At 34.4% G+C, this 19,468-nt stretch overlaps 1 protein-coding gene across 3 annotated transcripts; it reads right to left on the reverse strand.

The window, feature by feature from the left end:
- Positions 1-210: 210 nt before the first annotated feature.
- On the reverse strand, positions 211-18,261 carry LOC135838975 (uncharacterized). Of its 3 annotated transcripts, XM_065354832.1 has the most exons (9): positions 17,720-18,261; positions 17,548-17,618; positions 17,106-17,409; positions 15,649-15,716; positions 14,806-14,943; positions 9,169-9,583; positions 8,995-9,065; positions 2,283-2,578; positions 211-512 (listed from the first exon to the last, which is right to left on the reverse strand). In XM_065354832.1, exons 3-8 carry the CDS (start codon positions 17,128-17,130, stop codon positions 2,300-2,302), a joined length of 996 nt encoding a protein of 331 aa, XP_065210904.1. In that variant the 5' UTR covers positions 17,131-17,409; positions 17,548-17,618; positions 17,720-18,261; the 3' UTR covers positions 211-512; positions 2,283-2,299. The 3 variants fall into 3 exon arrangements, with proteins under 3 accessions (XP_065210904.1, XP_065210889.1, XP_065210898.1); XM_065354817.1 differs by lacking the exons at positions 17,106-17,409; positions 17,548-17,618; positions 17,720-18,261 and adding an exon at positions 15,839-15,991; XM_065354826.1 differs by lacking the exons at positions 211-512; positions 17,106-17,409; positions 17,548-17,618; positions 17,720-18,261 and adding exons at positions 1,561-1,711; positions 15,839-15,991.
- Between the last annotated feature and the right edge of the window lie 1,207 nt (positions 18,262-19,468).

Below are 19,468 nucleotides of genomic sequence, written 5' to 3' on the forward strand. Positions count from 1 at the left end.
TATTTCGAGTCCACTGATTACGGATTTAAGCCAGTTTTTCACTCCGATGTTGAAATCACTGCTTACGTCACTCATTAAAGCAGATTTCACACGAAAATAAATGCTGAAATTATTTATTCGGAAATAAATAAATGAATAATGAAAAGTTTTACAAAACACATCAGAATCAACAATTATTAAAAAAAAAAAAAAACAAAAACAATCACTCAACTTAAGGATAGGTACATTATTCAGAGTATTTAAAATTCTTGGAAAGTTCTTCAATTGACGATTATTATATTTACAGATCAGAGGATTACAATAGCTAAATCATGTTTAATTATTTATGCATACAAAGGTACTGATTAATTGATTATTTTTATTAAACCACAATATTGCAACTATTGACCAATTATCGACTGCGATTATTGTAGATAAGTTCACATTATAGGACAAATACGAGTTTCTGAGGAAATTTACGATCTGCTGGTCAAACTGGTCATTCCTCATCTGATCATCTGACCGAGATCAATCTGTAACAAGAACAAAAAAAATCAATATTAGTTTGTCATTTTTTAATAAGGCAAATTTACTTAAAAAAAAAAAAAAAAACACACACACACACAAGTAAATTAATAATTTTATCACACAATACTCAATTTTTTGGATAAATTCATTCAGTGTTTGGAATTTTTAATCCAAAAAACTGAAATCGAACTCCCGAAGCAATAAAAAAATTATTGCTTTTCATTTTTCAGAACTCCTTCGAGGTATTCGAATGAATTTCACTAAATTTAAAATAGATTGGAACTTTTTCGAACAATTTTAAAGAATATTTAGTCGCGAAATTTGGTCGAGATATTCGTGAATTTTGAAAAGGGTGTCATACGACTCGTCAAAATAGTTTCAAATTTCTCCAGAAAACCTAGAATTTCTATTAATACCTATTACCTACCTACGTACTTCATTTTGAGTATTTCTGAACAGTTATGAGTCAAAAATTATTGGACACTGACCTGCAAGTTTTCTAAAAAAAAAAAAAACAAATCTGGTAAAAGTTTTGCAATAAATACAAAAAATTATTCTACGTAACAAAAATTAATTTTGAAAAATTTTCAGCCCAAAAATTGAGTCAAAATTTTAGTATAAAATCAAAAATTTTCATCTAAACTTCTTTTTACTGAAATAATTCTGAGAAAGTTTGATGAGCAAGAAAAATAAATTACACAGTTTTAATCATTCTTTTCATTTTTTTTTTTTTTTTTTTATATATAACTTCAACCTGCGTATAAAAATTTAAAAACTCTACGATTAAAAAAAGAATCTTCTTCCCGTTCGCATAATTTTTTTTTTACACCGGTTGATGATTTATTCTCAACACGGTCGCGTAAATTTCGCGTAATAATTAAACTCGCATAACGTTAACCTTTTTATGTAAGGTAATACGTGAAACATTAGTATCCATCTACGAGCGATAAATTCAGCAGGGTAGTAAAACACGTTAAATGCGCTTACAACGGTTAAAAAGTTGCCGCATTCATAAATCAACATTTAAAAAACAAATTTAAAACAAAGTTTTAAAAAGAAAAATGATACTCCGTATACCTACCTATACTGTACAAACCGCTCATACGTAGGGTCTATATTATTATTCGGATAAAGGTTAATTTGTTGAGGGGTTCTTAATATGCGGTAGGTAGGTAGATAGATAGATAGGTAAAGGCAAAGGCATCTATAAATATAAAATTAGATTTCAAAATCTCGAGTTGTAGAAAATAGCTACAGGTTAAATACTTTTTGAGTTTTATACTTAATAAGCGTGCATAATTATTAGGTACCTATTACAATTTAATATTACATTTTATTCTCAAGTTGCTCTCAGCTGTAATGAAAATGTTGAAAAACTGGAAGTGAAATCACCAAAAAATAATGAAATGGGAGTGAAATTTTGATTAAAATTACTTTACTTCAAATTAATGAAATTTTGGTAAAATTTGGCAAAAATGCAAAAAAAAAGTGTTGAAAACGTGTAAAAAAAGAAATGTAAAACGCTCAAAAAATCCTATAAAATCAAAATAATTCAACATTACCAAAAAGTGATTATAATTTTGTAAAATTTACGTTACGTGAATACTTGTTGAAATTTCTTTCAACACACGTTGATGTTGAGACTAAGAATAAAATCACAGAAAATCATCAAAGAAGGATGAAATTTTAATAAAAGTTGACAAAATTTTACAAAACATCCTTAAAATTGCTTGAAAACTTTTTCTTAATCTAGGTTAGCACTAACTACTGTGTACCGAATTTAAAGATGTTTTCATCCTTCACAGATCGATGGTGCATCATCACATTTGTCCATGAATGGTTTTTTGGCTGGTGATACTGGAGTGGTTGCTTTGTCCTGTATTTCGTTTACTATTTGTCGCAGGGTAGCCTTCATGTCAACTTCTTCTCCTTGCTGATTTACAAAAGTTTTTTTGAATCTCACACATGCCTGAATATTTTCCTGTGGTCCTTCTTCTTCATTTCCACTTTGAATTAACGTAATGTTTTGAATGTGAACAATGTACTTGTTATTGAAGTAGATATTCAAAAACTGAAACATACAAATTATGTACTAATCTTAATTAGTCATTTAAATGAATGAAGTCTGTGATGAAGTGCTTAAAAGAGTTTCTAGAGGTAGATAGGCAAAATATGTATACACTATACAGTGAAGACTCGTGACTGTGTAATTATATACGGAGGCTCCAATTCACCCACAATTGATGAGGCTAATACCCACATTCAAGCTTTATTACGAGTATCGGAGAAAACCAACGTTATTAGATTTGAAATACCTTTTACCCAGAGAGATAATGAACTCGATAACAAAATATCGGCTGTAAATAAACACATTCGTTCTACTATATCGGTTATCAACAGTAAGCAGCTAATCTGGCGGTGTTATAAGCCCAAATCAACTGACTACGTTCAACATGGTCTTCACCTACATCGTGGAGGTAAACTCAAACTTGGTATCAATATGTGTAATATCCTCTCTAATTTAAAATTAATTAAGTATGTGCATGTGCAACATCGTAATAGTTCCAATCATAAAAATCACTCTGCTAGTTCTAACAAAAATATTTCTAGTAGTAATACTCGTAATGTGCAAGCTCACCAAGCTGAATTTAACAACTGTAGTCGTGATAAATTCTCTTCAAGATCGCGTTGTGATTATACTAACGTAGATTTAGGTAGTCGTATGTATGATAACGTTACACCACGTTTTAATAATCACCTCTATGGTAGGAGTAGGAACAGTGGCACACACGCTTTTAACCGCAGTTCTCTACAAAACATCAATTGTGTCTCACCTACTGTTACCTTGTGTCCATCTACTCCATCATCACTCTCAACAGCCCCTTATACCTCCACTGATACCACCACCTGTACACTCTTCCACAGTACCACATCCTGCAATGAATATCCAGAGCTGTCCACCAGTGCAATGTGGAATGCCAGGCCACCCTTACCAATCTATCTTCACCTATCCCCAGAATTTTCACTAAGCTCAGTCTCTTTGGCTAATGAAAATATACATCTAATAACTCAAAATGTACAATTGATTAGAAATAAGGTGTCCCTAGCAGAGCATACCCTGGGAGAACTTGATGTTCATGTAGCCTGCATAAGTGAGCACTGGTTGAGTCCTAATGAAATTCCTATGCTCAGGGTTGATGGCTACATTTTAGGTTCGTATTACTCTAGGATTTCAGGGAGGGGAGGGGGAGCATGTATACTGTTGGCAAATAGTCTTGGAACTGCTTACAAAAATTTAGATGAAATATGCCAACTCTCTGTGGAAGGAGACATTGAAATCTGTGGGGTAAATCATACCAGTAGGGGTATTAATGTGCTCTCTGTATACAGGCCACCTACTGGAAATCTGGATGTTTTCTTTAATAAAATAGAACAAGCAATATTTCACTCTCAAAATTTGGGGAAAAAATTGGTTATTGGAGGGGATCTGAACATAAATACATTAATCAAGTCCAGTATGTCTCAAAAACTTCTTGATCTGATGATATCATGCAGCCTACTCCTCTGCTGCAAGGAGCCAACTAGGCTGAAGAATTGCCTAGATAACTTTATATGTAATAAGAATATGTGATTCAAAGTGAATGTTTGTAGGACGCATATGTATCTCTAACCATGATGGAATACTTTTAGCTATATCATTAGAGTCTAGATCACCTAAAACACAACCATTTAGCTTAAGAACTCGTAATTTTAGTAATCATAATAAGCAGTTATTTGTGAACTCTCTGGACACAGTAGACTGGGATAGCATGCTCCAGGGTAATGATTTTCAGTTGAAGTTCAGCATTTTTCAAAATACATATGTAAAATATTTCAACCAATCCTACTTGATGTAACTTTCCATCAGGCAACTCAACCACGTCAAGAGGACATGTCAACCCCTGTTGATAGCGTCAGAACATCCAAAATCCAATCCCTAGCCAACTTAGCCACTCATGCCAACCTCAGAAATGATAAATTTCTTCCAGAGTGGTATAGTGGCAGCAGGAACAACACGCCAACATCGTCACCCAAAAGGAAAAGAATTCACATAACTGAAGCCGAAAGAACTCTAATGCTTGACACATCTAGTGGGAGCCAGAGTGAAAGCGACACAGACGAGTTAGAAACCAATCAACAGCAACAAACCACCATTCGCCACAAGAGCAGTCCATCCATGATGGAGTGCTATTTTAATACCCAATCCAACCTCAGAAAAACAATAGCCCTAAACAAACCACAGGGTGCCAAAAACTTACTCAACATTGGTAACATAATGATAGCAGAAGATGGAGTTCAATCAACGTATGAAGATATGGCCAGGGTCTCTAGCCCAGAAGCTGAAAGCGCCATGGCTGCCAACATGTTGAAGTGTGCCCAAAAGCACACGGCTTTGAATGTGGCGGCCAGAGAAAATCTGGAGGCCAAGTGGTGCTCCCCTCAGGGGGGGCGGGTTCCTGGTGGAAACTACACACCTCTGGGACCATATGAAAATGGACTAACACTTGAAGATGTCAACCAACGCGTCTTATTTGTTAGAACAACCTTCAGACACACACGTAAACCAAGGCTGGACAATCCTATCAGTCCACAATCAATCCTTGGTAAACACTTTGCTGATATTGAAAACCAAAATGTGGCATGTAACATAGTTGACAAGGCAATGGACCAGTTGATCACTGATGGTGAACTGGGCCATCCCTACTCTCTGATATTTTCACATCACGTATACCAACCCACAATGCAGTACCTGGTGCTAAGAGGGATAAAAGAGAGATTCTACCGTCCAGTTGGGCCAGCTGCTGTGGGTTGTCTACTGCCATACAGCGACTACCTTCGGATGGGCCAAACATCCCCAGCGGGGGTGGAGAAAATTCTCAAACAAGCTGAGAAGGAACTAGAAAAGAAAATCCAACACTCCAACTGGGGAAAGATAGAGACCAAATCAAATGGGATCTTCACCCTAGAGGAATTAGAGGACGATCTGTTTAGACAATACCCACAGTTTGCCCTGGCTCATTGTGTTAGCAGAGATTTCAGGATGTCCAAGGGCATTGCGCTCCTATTTAAACGAGCCTTCGGCAACCAGGACACTCTGAAGTCAAGGGGTGCTAAGGTTGGTGAAGTAGTCGAGCTCAAAAAAGGTGGTAACTACATACTCTATGCCATCACCAAAGAACACTACAATGATAAGCCGTCAATCAAGGACTTTGTAACAACAATGAAAGCACTTGCTGCCAAATGCGACCAACTCAAGATCAAAAAGATAGCAGTACCAAGACTAGGGTGTGGTCTGGATAAACTGGAGTGGCCAACAGTGAAACAATCCATCATCGAATGCTTCAAGGACCACCCAGTTACTGTCAGAGTATGCACCCAGAAGGAGTAACAGCTTCAATCCTGATCTAGCAACCAAACATCGACCAGTATAAGCCCTGTAAATAACCCATTAAAATGCGCTACCTCAAGCTGTAAATAACTATAGCTAGATTTTTTTTCAAAACCTATGCATGCCCTAAATATATTCTTCTCAACCATAAACTTAAACTAATTTAGTGTGGGCTTCATTCTTGTATTATAATTTCTTTTTTGTATTATAATGCTGTACATATTTGCAAAGTAGAACAAGTTAACTAATCATACCTATTTTCCTAAATTTTTCAGCCTATAATAATTAGCCATATCTAGTATTGTACTCTTAAGTCCAATGTGAGAGGCTGGTGTGAAGCCCTTAGCAAGTGCACCAGCCTCCTCGCAAATGTCCCCCCCATATCCGAAAATTGTGTAATGCAAAGGGGAGGCCAACGCTTGTTGACCCCCCCTAGGCACCAAACTCTACTCCCTAAAATCCTTTTCCCAAGACGGGTTGGGGGACTCCAACTACCTGATAGGCATGCGTGAATAACGAAGCCTGGTAGGGTGATTGTGTCCTTGGCAACCGCCTAGGGGGTATGGGTCGTGGTGGACAACCTGTCTTTCCCCCTCCCCCTCCCCCTCCCCCCGCATCTTAGATCTAGGATTAGGGATAAATTCTGATAATACACTTTGTTTAGATTTAGTCTTAGATTTAAGATGTAAATAAAATTAGTTTATTTGAAAAAACCCCCGGCACCTTGTGTGTCCGGGGAACCAAAAATAAAGAAAAAAACTTTTAAAAAAAAAAAAAAAAAAAAAAAAATCCTTCCCTATAGTTACTAAAAATTACCCATCAAAAAAAATGAACACAAAATTTTCACCCCACTTTATTAAAGAGAAACTAAAGAAATTAAAACATGAGCTACAAGATATCAAAGAATTCAGCCAAATAATCAAATCACCATATTTGAGAGAGAAATATAAAGTTAAAAAAACTGAATACAAAGTATTAGTGGCTTCAGCTAAGAAACATGCAATTGATGAGAAAATCTCAGCCTCATGTAAAACAAAACAGCATGGGAAATTATAAACCATAGACCAAATAATCAACAGTCTATTAAAATTATCTCTAATAGTAATATACCAACAAAAGACCCCAATGAAATTGCTCAACTTTTTAACTCATTTTTCACAAAGCTGCCAGATCAGCCCCAAATATCACATGGCCTTGACCCTCTCTTACTAGTAAATCACACACTCCCCTCCTTTTTTTGTGAACCCACCAACATGTATGAAGTACTCAGCATAATAAATTCCCTCAAAAATTCCACATCAAAAGATCATCTTGGCATTGATGTTAACACACTGAAACTCTCAGCCCCTTTTGTTGCTTACCCCCTTGCCACACTTTTCAATGAATCCATTGAAAATGGTGTTTATCCACATGAAATGAAAACTAGTGTAGTAACACCTGTCTTTAAAAATGGAGAGAGAGATAAACTGAATAATTACAGACCAATATCAATTACCCCAGTTTTCTCTAAAGTATTTGAAAAAATATTCCACAAAAGATTAGCAGATTTCTTTGAAAAACATAAATTACTCCACCCATCCCAGTTTGGCTTTAGGAAAAATATGAATACCACTTATGCAATCTATAAATTTGTTCATGAGGTACTGAATGGTCTCCAACAAAAGAAAAATCTATTAGCAATTCTTTGTGACTTGTCTAAGGCTTTTGACAGGGTTGACCACAACATTCTGCTAGAAAAATTGGAGAGATATGGTGTTAGAGGTATACTATCAGATTGGGTCAAAAGCTACTTATCTGATAGAGCCCAAATTGTAAAAATCAACAATAGCACATTTTCTGATGTGGAACCTGTTAAGCAAGGGGTACTTCAAGGATCCATCTTAGGTCCACTGTTCTTTATTATTTATATCAATGATTTATCACCTTATTTTGGGTATAGTCTCACAGAATTTGCGGATGATACAACAGCTCTTCTAGAAATAGATGAAGGTATTGATAGTAGTCACATTCAGGGCATCATGAATAGGTTGATAGCTTGGTTTTTGGCAAACAAAATGATACTAAATTTAAATAAAACACATTTCTTGGGATTTGGTAAGGTACCTTCTTCTATAACAGAAAGTTACAGGATAATAGATTCAACTAAATTTTTAGGAGTTCTAATAGACTCTGACTTGAAATGGAATAACCAAGTGGACCATTTAATCAAAAAACTTTCCACTTATACCTACTTACTATGACAGCTCCGTGAAATAACACACTCTCACACTTTAAAACTTGCATATTTTGGCCTATTTCATTCTAATCTAAGCTATGGAATAGCACTTTGGGGTGGTAATCCCAGTCTACTCCAACGTGTACTATTAATACAAAAAAGAGCTGTAAGAATAATGTTTCAAAAACATCCAAGAGAATCTTGTAAACCAGTCTTTATTGAAAACAACATACTGCCAGCTCCCTGTGAGTACATACTTCAACTGTGTATTATGATAAAGAATGGAATAATAAATCTCAAGGTCCCTTCTCACACATATGAAACAAGATTCAAACATTTGGCAATAGGTGAAAATTTAAGAACAAAAATTATGCAACGTAACATTGATTTCATGGTCTCAAAAATTTATAATAAAATACCACAAGAACTAAAAAATATACAATCCAAAAACCTTTTTAAAAAGAAGTTGAAAAATTGGCTACAGAGATATGCGTTCTATGATGTTGAAGAAATGCTACAGCTAAACTCATAAGCTTGCTTTGTTTTCCTTGTTTTTTTTTTCTTTCTTTTTTTATTTACTTGTTTTTTTTTTTCATTATTCTACTTCATTTATATTCATATTTTTATTTTTTATTTTTTAAATTTCAATTTTCAATAATTTTTATCGTTTTAAACCCTTCTATAAATGTATGTAACATTTAAAAAATGACCTGTATGCTAACTGTTATTCATACCTACCTGTATCTATTAGTACCTTTTTGTATGACATTGTAAATGCAGCGAAAGCTGTGACCTGCAATAAATATATTTGATTTGATTTGAAGTATAAATTATGCTTACTTACATCACAAATTTCATCCTGTGTGGTGTGTGATTTTAAAGACCAGAAATATAAGAAGTAATATTTGTAATCGGCTATAACATAATGAAAAATATATGGTAGATTAATTATTTATTTCAATACTAAACTTGATTAATCTGCTTAACAAGAAAGCGTAATGAAGAAGTATTTACTCACATTGGCAGTAAGCCGTGTTAATACGTTGCTTTTCAAAATGAAAACACAACGCAAGGATACTTTCTTGGATAGTTCCATCTGCAAGACCGATAGATTCAAGTACTTCCACCATTTCAGCTTCAGATTCAAATTGTGGGAAATTCTCCTCCCGACGTATGGTTACAGCAGCTGACTCCACAACTTCTTCCATATCATCGCAAAATTGATCTACTGTGATGTTCATTGTATCGGTGATGACAGATTTCAGACGCTCCGTTGCATCAGATTCCAGCTGGAAGAGAATTTTCCATTGATACCTGGGTTTTATACGTATGGTGTTGAGCCATTCAGGAGACATGCTTTCCAACTTGTCATTCACTTTGCGCCTCAATGATAGTTTAACTCGACACACATTAAGCTTATATTGCAGAGTTTTCTAAAAATGAAAGAGAAAATGTTTTCAAAGTTGAGTAGGTATAATAATAGGTAAGATTGAAGCACACAAATGTAAATAGGTTTCGCGTGTATACTTAATTCAAATAGACAGAAAAATCGGCAGGAATGAGAAGACCTGGCAAACTGATGAATAATTTTGATAAAGGTAAGACCAAGCGGAGTAATTTTACCTGGATCACAACTAATTAATAGTACCTAAGTAGCCCATTAACTATTTCTGAATGGCAAGACAAACAGTAGAAGCAGCTGCAGGAATTGGAATTCGTAGGTGAACACACACATCACTAACAAAGAAGTGAAGTCTGTGATCCAATTGACCTAAAAAATAGGAATTCTGCTGGTATGGATAAAACTGATCAAACTTTTTTTTACCAAAGATGATAAATTAAGATGCCCTATTGACAAAAATTGTGCGTACAACATGCTGAAATAATGCATGCTTTTTTGCATATCACACGCATGCGTGAATTTGGACTTTTTCAAAAAATCGCATCCCAGTCAGCCAGTGAGTAGCATGCTTAAAAGTAAACCAAAAGTAGGTATGTACAAAAAGTGCGGAAATTTTAGCATAAAAATTATACTACAGTGGAGTCTCGATAACTCAAACTCCGTTAACTCAAAAACTCCGATAACTCGAAGCAAAGTCTGTTTCCCTTCAACTCTCCATAAGACTCAATGTAAAATTCACTTCTTTACCTCGAAGTTAAAAGTCCAAAAACTCCGATAACTCAAAGTTAAATTTTTGAAAAAGACAAGAAAAACCTCTGTAAGTCGAACGTTGCCAACGTTTTGCCTCTATAACTCGAATTTCTAGTTGAAAACACTTGTAAATTCGAATCTCATTGATACAAAATACTTTCACATTCACATATCAGTTATCTTCAATGGTACCTATTGTACAATCTCATTCCATACTCCATACTTAATCTTTTTGACCAGGTATAATACGTGTTTCCATTTCATTCTAGTAAAAAAAACACTCATCTAATTCAAAACTTCGCTAACTCGAAATATACCAAAATTAACCTCCATAACTCGAACTCTGATAACTCGAAAACTCCGATAACTCGAAAACTCGGATAACTCGAAGTCAACTCCTTCTCCCTTCAGCTTCGAGTTATCGAGACTCCACTGTATCTACTGATTATTTGTGAATTTTAAGACATTCTAATAGATAATTTTTTCAAAAAAATTGAAAAATTTCTGGCAGGGCATGTGTGGGGAGGAGCGGGGATTGATCCCACGTTCCTGCGATGTGCGACTGCTTAACTCACTCGGCCACCTCGCAGCTTAATAGATTAGAGGTTATTTTTGCATTAATGTTATCAATTTTTGGACTTAGAAAAATTTTTACTCGCTGGTGCATTTTAGAAAATACCTACTTGGTTGCTAGATTGCTTCTGTTTAGCATGCGAAAATGTATAACTTATTTTTAACGCGATAATGCACGCTTTTACACCAGTCCAAAATCACGCACTGTTATGCATGCTTTTCAGCAATAGGGTGCACAGGGTGGTTAATGCCTGCATGGTAGTGGTGCAAAGTTATCAATGCAAAGTTATCAATGTAGATACATCGATTTAAGAAGATATCGATGTGCATCGATGTAACATTTCAACCATCAATGCACAATAAAATTGCAAACATTTGTTGAAAAACCGGTTTTTTGATTTGAAGTTGAACTGCAATTTGGACTTGATTTTATAAAAACCAGAATGCTTTGTTGAAAAATTGTACTAAACTCACAAAAACAGTCAGAAAAGTGCAGTTTTGCTGGTAGTTAACGAATTACGTTGTTTCATCATCTGCAAAGTGCAAACCATGCCCAATTTTCCCAGTCCCTCCTTCTAAAAAAATGTCCCTTTTGAATGGACACTCACAAAGAGGGCGCTAGTGTGCCCATTGTTCCAGCTTCTTCAGACCAGGCTTTTCTTATCAATTGTATTTTACCAAAATGTTGGTTTTACAAGTTAAAAGTGGAAATATGATTCAGTCATGATTAATATGCAATACAGTAGTTGCCGCTTAATGTGATCGGGTTGGGACGGAGTGGTTGCTATTCTATTAACCGAATTATTCCAATAAACGAAAAATTAAAAAAAGATGATTTATTGAACTTGTATACTGTACTACAATAATGGTACCCAAAAACGTACAAAAAGTGGAAATTTTTTGGTGAAAAGCAAGAATGACAATTTTAGCAAAAAAAGAACTTAATTGGCAAAAAAATGGTACTTTTTGACAATTTCTGAAAAATACGCAAGGCTTTTGATAATTTTTGGAAAAAGTGAAATTCTTTAGCAATTGCGAGAATTTATTCAAAAAGCAAAAATGTGGCAATTTTGGGAACTATTGGCAAAGAAATGACACTTTTTCATAACTTTTTTCAAAAAATGAGAATTTTTTTGCAATTTTTGGCGATTTTAAATAAAAAAAAGAGCTAAAAAGATGGACTTCTTGACAATTTTTGGCAAAATGCAAGATCTTTGAATAATTTTACCAAAAAACAAGACTTTTTTGCAATCTTTGTTGAAAATGGGAGATTTTTTTTCAATTATTTGGTTAAAAAACGAGACTTTTTGTTTTGTTTTTCTTTTTCGACAAAAAATATTTCTATTTCATTAATTTTTCCTACTTTTTGAAAAATTTTCCATTCCATTAACCGAATTTATTCACCTTTGATTACCACATAAAGCGAAATTCTTTCAATGTAAACAGATACAACCGTTCCGTCCCAAGGACTTCCCATTCTATTAAGCGAATTATTCTAATAACCGCAATGATAATAAGCGGCAACTACTGTAATAATCATAAAAATAATGCTCGTCAAATTATTTTTCTGGTTTTAACCCTTGAAATCAATGCTTGTGTAAAATGGTGATAAGAAAACCTCCATCTGCTCACTAGCGCCCTCTACATGAGAGACCAGTCTGAATACCAGAGAAATCCTGCATTGGCCAGATAGTCATCAATTATCATTAGTGCTGTACAACAACCGGATAATCGGAATGAAATCGGAATATGCCATCCGGATACTGCTTTAACCGATTAACCGGATGACACCCGGATTCGCCGAATCCATTGTTTTTTTTTACTGTTTCTGTGACTTTTCCAACGCAGAGATTCGAATTCCAAAAAAAAGTCACAGAAACAGTAAAAAAAACAAAGGATTCCTGGAATCCGGTTGACAACCGGGTATTCGGAAACTCGGATGCTTAAAATCCGAGTTTCCGAATTCCGGTTGTTGTACAGCTCTAATTATCATGCTAATGAATGATCCAGGAATCTATGTGGAGGGCCAGACCCAAGAACACGTGGCCTACTGAGATATTTCATTTTATTGTTAGTGCCCCTGATTTTGGGCTCCTCAATTGATCAGCCAAATCTTTTTCTCCCATTTTTTAAAGTGCAGGACACTGAGCATAAAAATCCATTCAGAAATTTTTTAAGCTGACCAGTTTTTACCTCATTGGCCTAAATATGTCACAGGTCACAGCCCACTGAGATTATCTCAGTAACTTGGTGGGTGGGTCTGGGCCTGTCTATGTGACACTAGATGGTAAACACTGCACCTAGAGGTGGCAAGGGTTGGTAAATTAAGGGCCGAATTTATAAACGTTTCTAATTCTCAAGTAAGTAAATAAGTACCTAATAGTCATTGCTCAAATTACAATGAAAAAAATCACGTTTTAGCGCTATCAATGGGTTACAACAACATAATCTGAATTCATAGTCAATTCTTGATTCCTACGTAAGTATTGAGTGTTACTTACCAAAGAGAAAGAGGCTGTATAGTATTACAAGACTTCCTATTTTTGATGCTGCAAAATTCAATTTTTCTTCAAATTTTTAACGTTTTGTTGATCAGCGACATCAGCTCTGATAATGTATTAGTTCAAAACACATTTTGAAAATTTTTTGTTACCTGATGCATAAGAACTTAGCAGCCGAAATCCTGTACTAACGTATTTTCACTTGGGTGAGTACTACTCAGTACTCACATTGACTATGAATAGGAATTTCCCGTACAACAATGACCATGCTAATTTCAATGTGAATGTCGACCCATCCACATCCATCACTTTGGGATGCCACATGTTGATGTGAATTTTGACCCAGTGTCGAGCTAATTGTTGATGTGATTGTTGACTGATGTTGATCCTTGCTTTGTAAAATTATAAGATTCGAGTTCAAACATTTTAAATCTTTTTCCAAAAATAATTTCCTCTGATGTGGCTATTGCTTGTGCTGAAAAGTGAAAACAGCATCGATGCAAAGTCCACTTCCGAAAAAGTACAGACAAAAAGTCTGTTTATTCAAAAAGTTGAACAGAAATTTCTTATATCAAAGATGGTGCAATACTTTATCTAAGAGTACTAAACTAATCCATTTTCATGTCGACATGTTGATGTTAATGTTTCTTCATTTACCTGGCTTTTGTATGGACAGAAGATACCTACTAAATAATTAATTGATCACTTTTCCCAGTGAAAGCCTATTATTATGGTCAATGTTATTAAAATTGTCTGGTCCCAATCTTTTATATTACATAGAAACTAAGGGGGCTCCACCCCCTGCCACATTTTTAACTGATATTAATGGTTTCTTCTTGTGTGTGTTTTTATGTAATTTTAAAAATGTTTCTACACTTCTTCACATTGTTTTTGGCTAATTTTTCTGAAATTGTAAATTTTTTTCTGATTGACATCATTTTTAATGCCTACTTGATTCTAATTCTTCAAAGTTTTAACCTATTTTTGACACTTTTTCTGGAAATTTTTACAAAATTTTAGTTCAATGACTTTTAATGCACTTTTTGAGGTAGAAAGTATTGGTAAACTGTGTCCATACTTTTTTGAAGTAGAATGTGTTTGTAAACAATGTGCAAATACTTGAACACTGTAAAAATTTTTATCAAAAAAATTCCATTTTTTTCAATCGGTTTATGTTATTAGCCTCTTAATGTTATCAAATTGGGCTGGGACAAATGTACATAAAATCACCTCAGTCCAGCAACCAATTGTGCCCTATCATTATCATCATTCACTGTGGTCTGTGCCCAGCCAAACTTTGGGCAAACAAATTCTTGGGTGTAGGTACTTGATATTTCTGGGCACCCAGTACGCATTTGAAATTAAAGTAGGTACCTACTTAAGCAACATAAAAGGTACATCATAACACATAACTTTCTGGGTAACTTACTATATCAATTTTTAGGTTGGTTTCAACCTTCGCAGCTAAGCAGGCCCATTTAAGATTAACTTTATCCGCAATTTCTCGGTGCTGTCTGTCCGGGTACTCTTTTTCAATGAATTGTTTGACTTCAAGTGCAGCTTCAATCTACAAAAATGAAAATAAGTAAGCTATATGTATGGTACATGAAGGAAATGCTTGTAATCAAATAAAAGGTAAGGTAGGGTGATTCCGATATTTGGTTGTAGCATTGTTAGAAAACATACTGTTGATGACCAATATCAAGCAAAAAATGTGAATTTGTAAGATATAATTTTAGACATTGAATATTTTGAGTTTGACTTTTTTTTTAGCAGTTTTGAGAATTTTAAGCCCAAAACTAGGTCACAATTTTTTGAAACTTTGAAAAATTAATAATACCGTCTGTCAAAATGGATTAGGTATGTAAAATTTTGCCACTAAATCAAGTATTCCGACAAATCTTATTGGTTCTTTAAAGCGCTCTTTGAGCTGATAATTGAATCATAATTTTTTGGGATTTTGAAGAAGTACATTACATATGACTCATCAAAACGGATTATAATTTTCAATACAATCAAAAGTTTCTATGAAACTGCAGCACTGGGTACTCAAAAATAATTGCTGATTCAAATTTAATTGATAACTCAGTATGTACCTATTAAAGAAGGGATTTATCCTTATTAGCAAAGGCTGAAGTTATACAAGAAAATTTACCATTTCAAAAAAGAAAATTTACACTAACATTGAACTGAACTTTGTGAAATAATCTTTAGTGGAAGACTTTTGCAAGTGATATTTATTTAAAATTTAATGAAAATGTGATTCACTTACTATAGTTTTTGGTTCTGGAGGTGGACTGGGGATTGACCAAGGGCAACATGCGGCAAGGAGTGAACAAGCTATAAAAACAAGCGTCAGGGTTCATTAAATAAAGTAGGTAACTATTAGGTATCTTAACTATATGTAAAACACATTGGTTGATACTTGATAATGATAATGATAAAAATAATTATGTATATACCAAAAAACAACAAAGCCAACATTTCCATAGTGGGATCAACTTAGTACTATATTGAAATAAAAATCCGCTGTCTAATATCATAAATAAAACCTTTTGATGAAGTGCATAAATGAATATTGGAACGAATGTTACCAATGTCTTGGAATTTTTGATTAAGTATTTTTGGTAATATGATGAAATTTTTTCAAGCTATCAGTAGTGATAAGTAGGTACACTAGTTTGATTTTGGATAAAGTTTCACATAATCAATTTAGATAGGTTGGTATAGATTATAATCCAGGAAAATTATCATTCTATGAGGAAACCATTTTTATGTGCTAAACACGAATCTGAGGTGTCCCTTCGCGTGCCTGGTGAGCGTTCTCCCCTATTGTGGATCTAAGCCGCCAAACAGTGTTACCAACAACCAGAGAAGAAAAATTTCCTGATTTTTTTTTCACAATTTTGATTCGAATGATAATTTTAATGTTTTAAGACTGTTGTTAGTGATCTTAATTAACGAGCTGGGAACGTATTGTTTTCTCATACACATGTGTTGACAGAAAAAAGAAACTGGTTGCAATATGTATTGTGTAAAACAAAATATTGGTTAATAATAAATGATAAACATGTATTTACTCAAAAAAAAAAAAAACAATCATAATTTCCATAGTGGGATCAACTTAGGTATGTATGTACAATGAGAAATAAAATCCACTGTCTCAACACCGTAAAAACCTTTTTGAATTAACTATTGCAAGCTATGTACAATGAACTACAGCATGTAAATATTGAAATGAAAGTACTTAATTATTGTTTTAAAATTTTTGATCAACTATTTTCAATGATATGACCTTTTTTCATGTTATCAGTTGTGATAAGTACATATGTACTTACATTTCAGGTAGGTAAACATCCATATAACTAAGTAATTTGATAGACATGTATCATTAATTCAAAATTAGCATTTGATTGGGAAAAGCGAGGTAGAAAGCTGAATTTTACCTATACTAGTCCATTTCTATGTGCTAAATACAAAGCTAAGGTTTCTCTCGGCCCCTTTTGACAATTTTACCAGAAATGGAGAGTTGGGCGTTTTTTGGAAATTTTGACCAAAAATAGACACTTTCCAACAATTGTGCCACAAATGGGTACTTCTTGACTACATATTCAGCAAAAAATTGATTTTTTTATTCACAGCATTTCCCTCCAAAAATGACACTTTTTGACGACATTTCTAAAAATTGACACTTTTGTTAATCTGGGTTCGTACTACTGAACCAAGTACCTGCTGAATTTAAAGATGTTTTCATCCTTCACTGGATCATAGATGGCACACAATCACACATGTCCATGAATATTTTTTTGGCTGCAGGTGACACTGGAGTGGTTGCGTTGTCCCGTATTTCATTTATTATTTGATTCAGGGTAGCCTTGGTGCCAACTTCTTCTCCTTGCTGATTTACAAAGGTTTTTTTGAATCTCACATATGCCTGAATATTTTTTGGCGGTCGTTCATCATCTGTATGTTGGAGTAATGTAACGGTATAAATGTGAACAACATCCTCGTTATTGAAGTAAATATTCAAAAACTGAAACATGCTCATCTTAATTAGTAATTTAAATGAATGAAGTCTGCAATAATGTGCTTAAAAGAGTTTCTAGAGGTACATAGGCAAAATATTTACAAAGTGAAAACAAAGTAGGTATAAATTATTATGCTTACTTACATCACTGATTTCCTCCTGTATTATGTATGGTTTCAAAGATGGGAAATATAAGAAGAAATTTTTGGGATCGGCTATGACAAAATGAAAAATATTTGTTTCAGATTAATTTTTATTTCAATATTGAACTTGAGTAATCTGCTTAACAAGAAAGTGTAATCAAGTATTTACTCACGTTGATGGTAAGCTGTATTATGTTGCTTTTTAAAAGGAAAACACAATGCAAGGATAGCTTGGATCAATCCATATTCATAACCAATAGATACAAGTGCTCTCACTATTTCCAATTCTAATTTATCAGCATCAGGTTGAAAATGTGAGAAATAATCCTCCTTCCCATCAATGCATGCGGCTGATGACTCCACAAGTGAATCAATATAATCACAATATTCATCTACTGTGCTATTCTGAGTATCAGTGATGGAGGACTTTAGAGACTCCAGCTGGAAGAGAATTTTTCATTGATATTTTCTTTTTATTGATAACATGTTGAGCCATACAGGAGACATTCTTCTCACCTGGCTGTCCACTTCATTCTGCAATGATGGTTCAACTTGACACTTCATAAGCTCATCCTGCTGATTTTTCTGAAAATGAAAGAGAAACTGTTTACAAAACAGGTGAGGTAGAATTAGAGTACAGGATTCGCTGAGGCCGCTGACTCCACAAGTGAATCAATATTATCACAATATTGATCTACTGTGATATTCTTAGTATCAGTAATGAAAGACTATTAAAAACTCCAGCTGAAAGAGAATTTTTCATTGATATTTTCTTTTTATTGATAACATGTTGAGCCATACAGGAGACATCCTTCTCACCTGGCTGTCCACTTCATTCTGCAATGATGGTTCAATTCCATGCTTCATAAGCTCATCTTGCAGATTTTTCTGAAAATGAAAGAGAAAATGTTTTCAAAATAATGCTATCAATTTCCTGAATTAGATCATCACAAGCATCACTTTAACCCACAGTTCATCCCCCAGCCCTTTAAAGCCGTCTCGTAAAAGAGGTACCAACTTATTCAATTATCCTCCAAAATCGAGAAAGCAAAAACCCCAATGAGGTCAATCATGGAACTGAATGATATACGTAGTATCATTCGGTGTACTGAATGAGTGAAAGCAGATTTGGGTGGGGGCAAATTTTGAAAAAAGTTGGGATAAAATACAGGGACCCATGCTCCATTTTTGGATGAACATATTGATGGTAGAGCTTTCACAAAATGAAATCATGAAAGGTGTGTGCAGGGTGGACCAGAGTGATTTTTTAAAAATTTGATACGCCTGTCTCAATAAAAACCAGAAAAAACAGAGCATGCATATGCAAAGTACATAATATGGAAACATCATCAAGTAGGCTTGAAATGACAGAAAAAAAGTTGAAAGGAACACAAATGCTCATAAACAGACAGCAGCTCAGAAAATCTACAATCCATTCAACAAATCCATTTATAAATGCATGCCGTAGATATTCTTTCTCGATATTTGTCACCAAATAGTTACATCTTGCAAAGGTTAGCAGTATGATTGTATTTCTGCAGAAATATCGAAATAGAGTTATCCACGGTTGTGAAAAGCTTCACACAGTCAAATTGCAGCAGTCTTTGGCATTTCATAACGTTCAAGCATTCATGAAGAGGTCACTACCTCTTCTTAATCATGGATGGTGAAGTTCTACACCATGAAAATTGCACGAGCAGAAGTTGTTACCAACCATAAGGATCTGAGGCTAGTCGATGACTACAAGATTCAGAGGGTTTGAATTTTAGCATAAAAGCGTTCAACTGAGGTTAGAACTCAGATCAGAACTTTTGAAACTTTTGAGTAATTCCTGCTGAGGCCAACATCCTTTCTCAATATTTGTCACCAAATAGTTACATCTTGCAAAGGCTAGCAGTACGATTGTATTTTTGCAGAAATAT

Source organism: Planococcus citri, chromosome 1, assembly GCF_950023065.1.
Source record: "Planococcus citri chromosome 1, ihPlaCitr1.1, whole genome shotgun sequence".
Lineage (NCBI taxonomy): Eukaryota > Metazoa > Arthropoda > Insecta > Hemiptera > Pseudococcidae > Planococcus > Planococcus citri.

Coding starts and splice junctions, on each gene's coding strand:
- LOC135838975 (XM_065354817.1), bottom strand. CDS start 15,866: ATGGAAATGTTGGCTTTGTTGTTTTTTG. Junction 15,717..15,838: donor GTTGGCTTTGTTGTTTTTTG/GTATATACATAA, acceptor TTGTTTTTATAG/CTTGTTCACTCCTTGCCGCA. Junction 9,584..14,805: donor CCAACCTAAAAATTGATATA/GTAAGTTACCCA, acceptor TTTCATTTTTAG/AAAACTCTGCAATATAAGCT.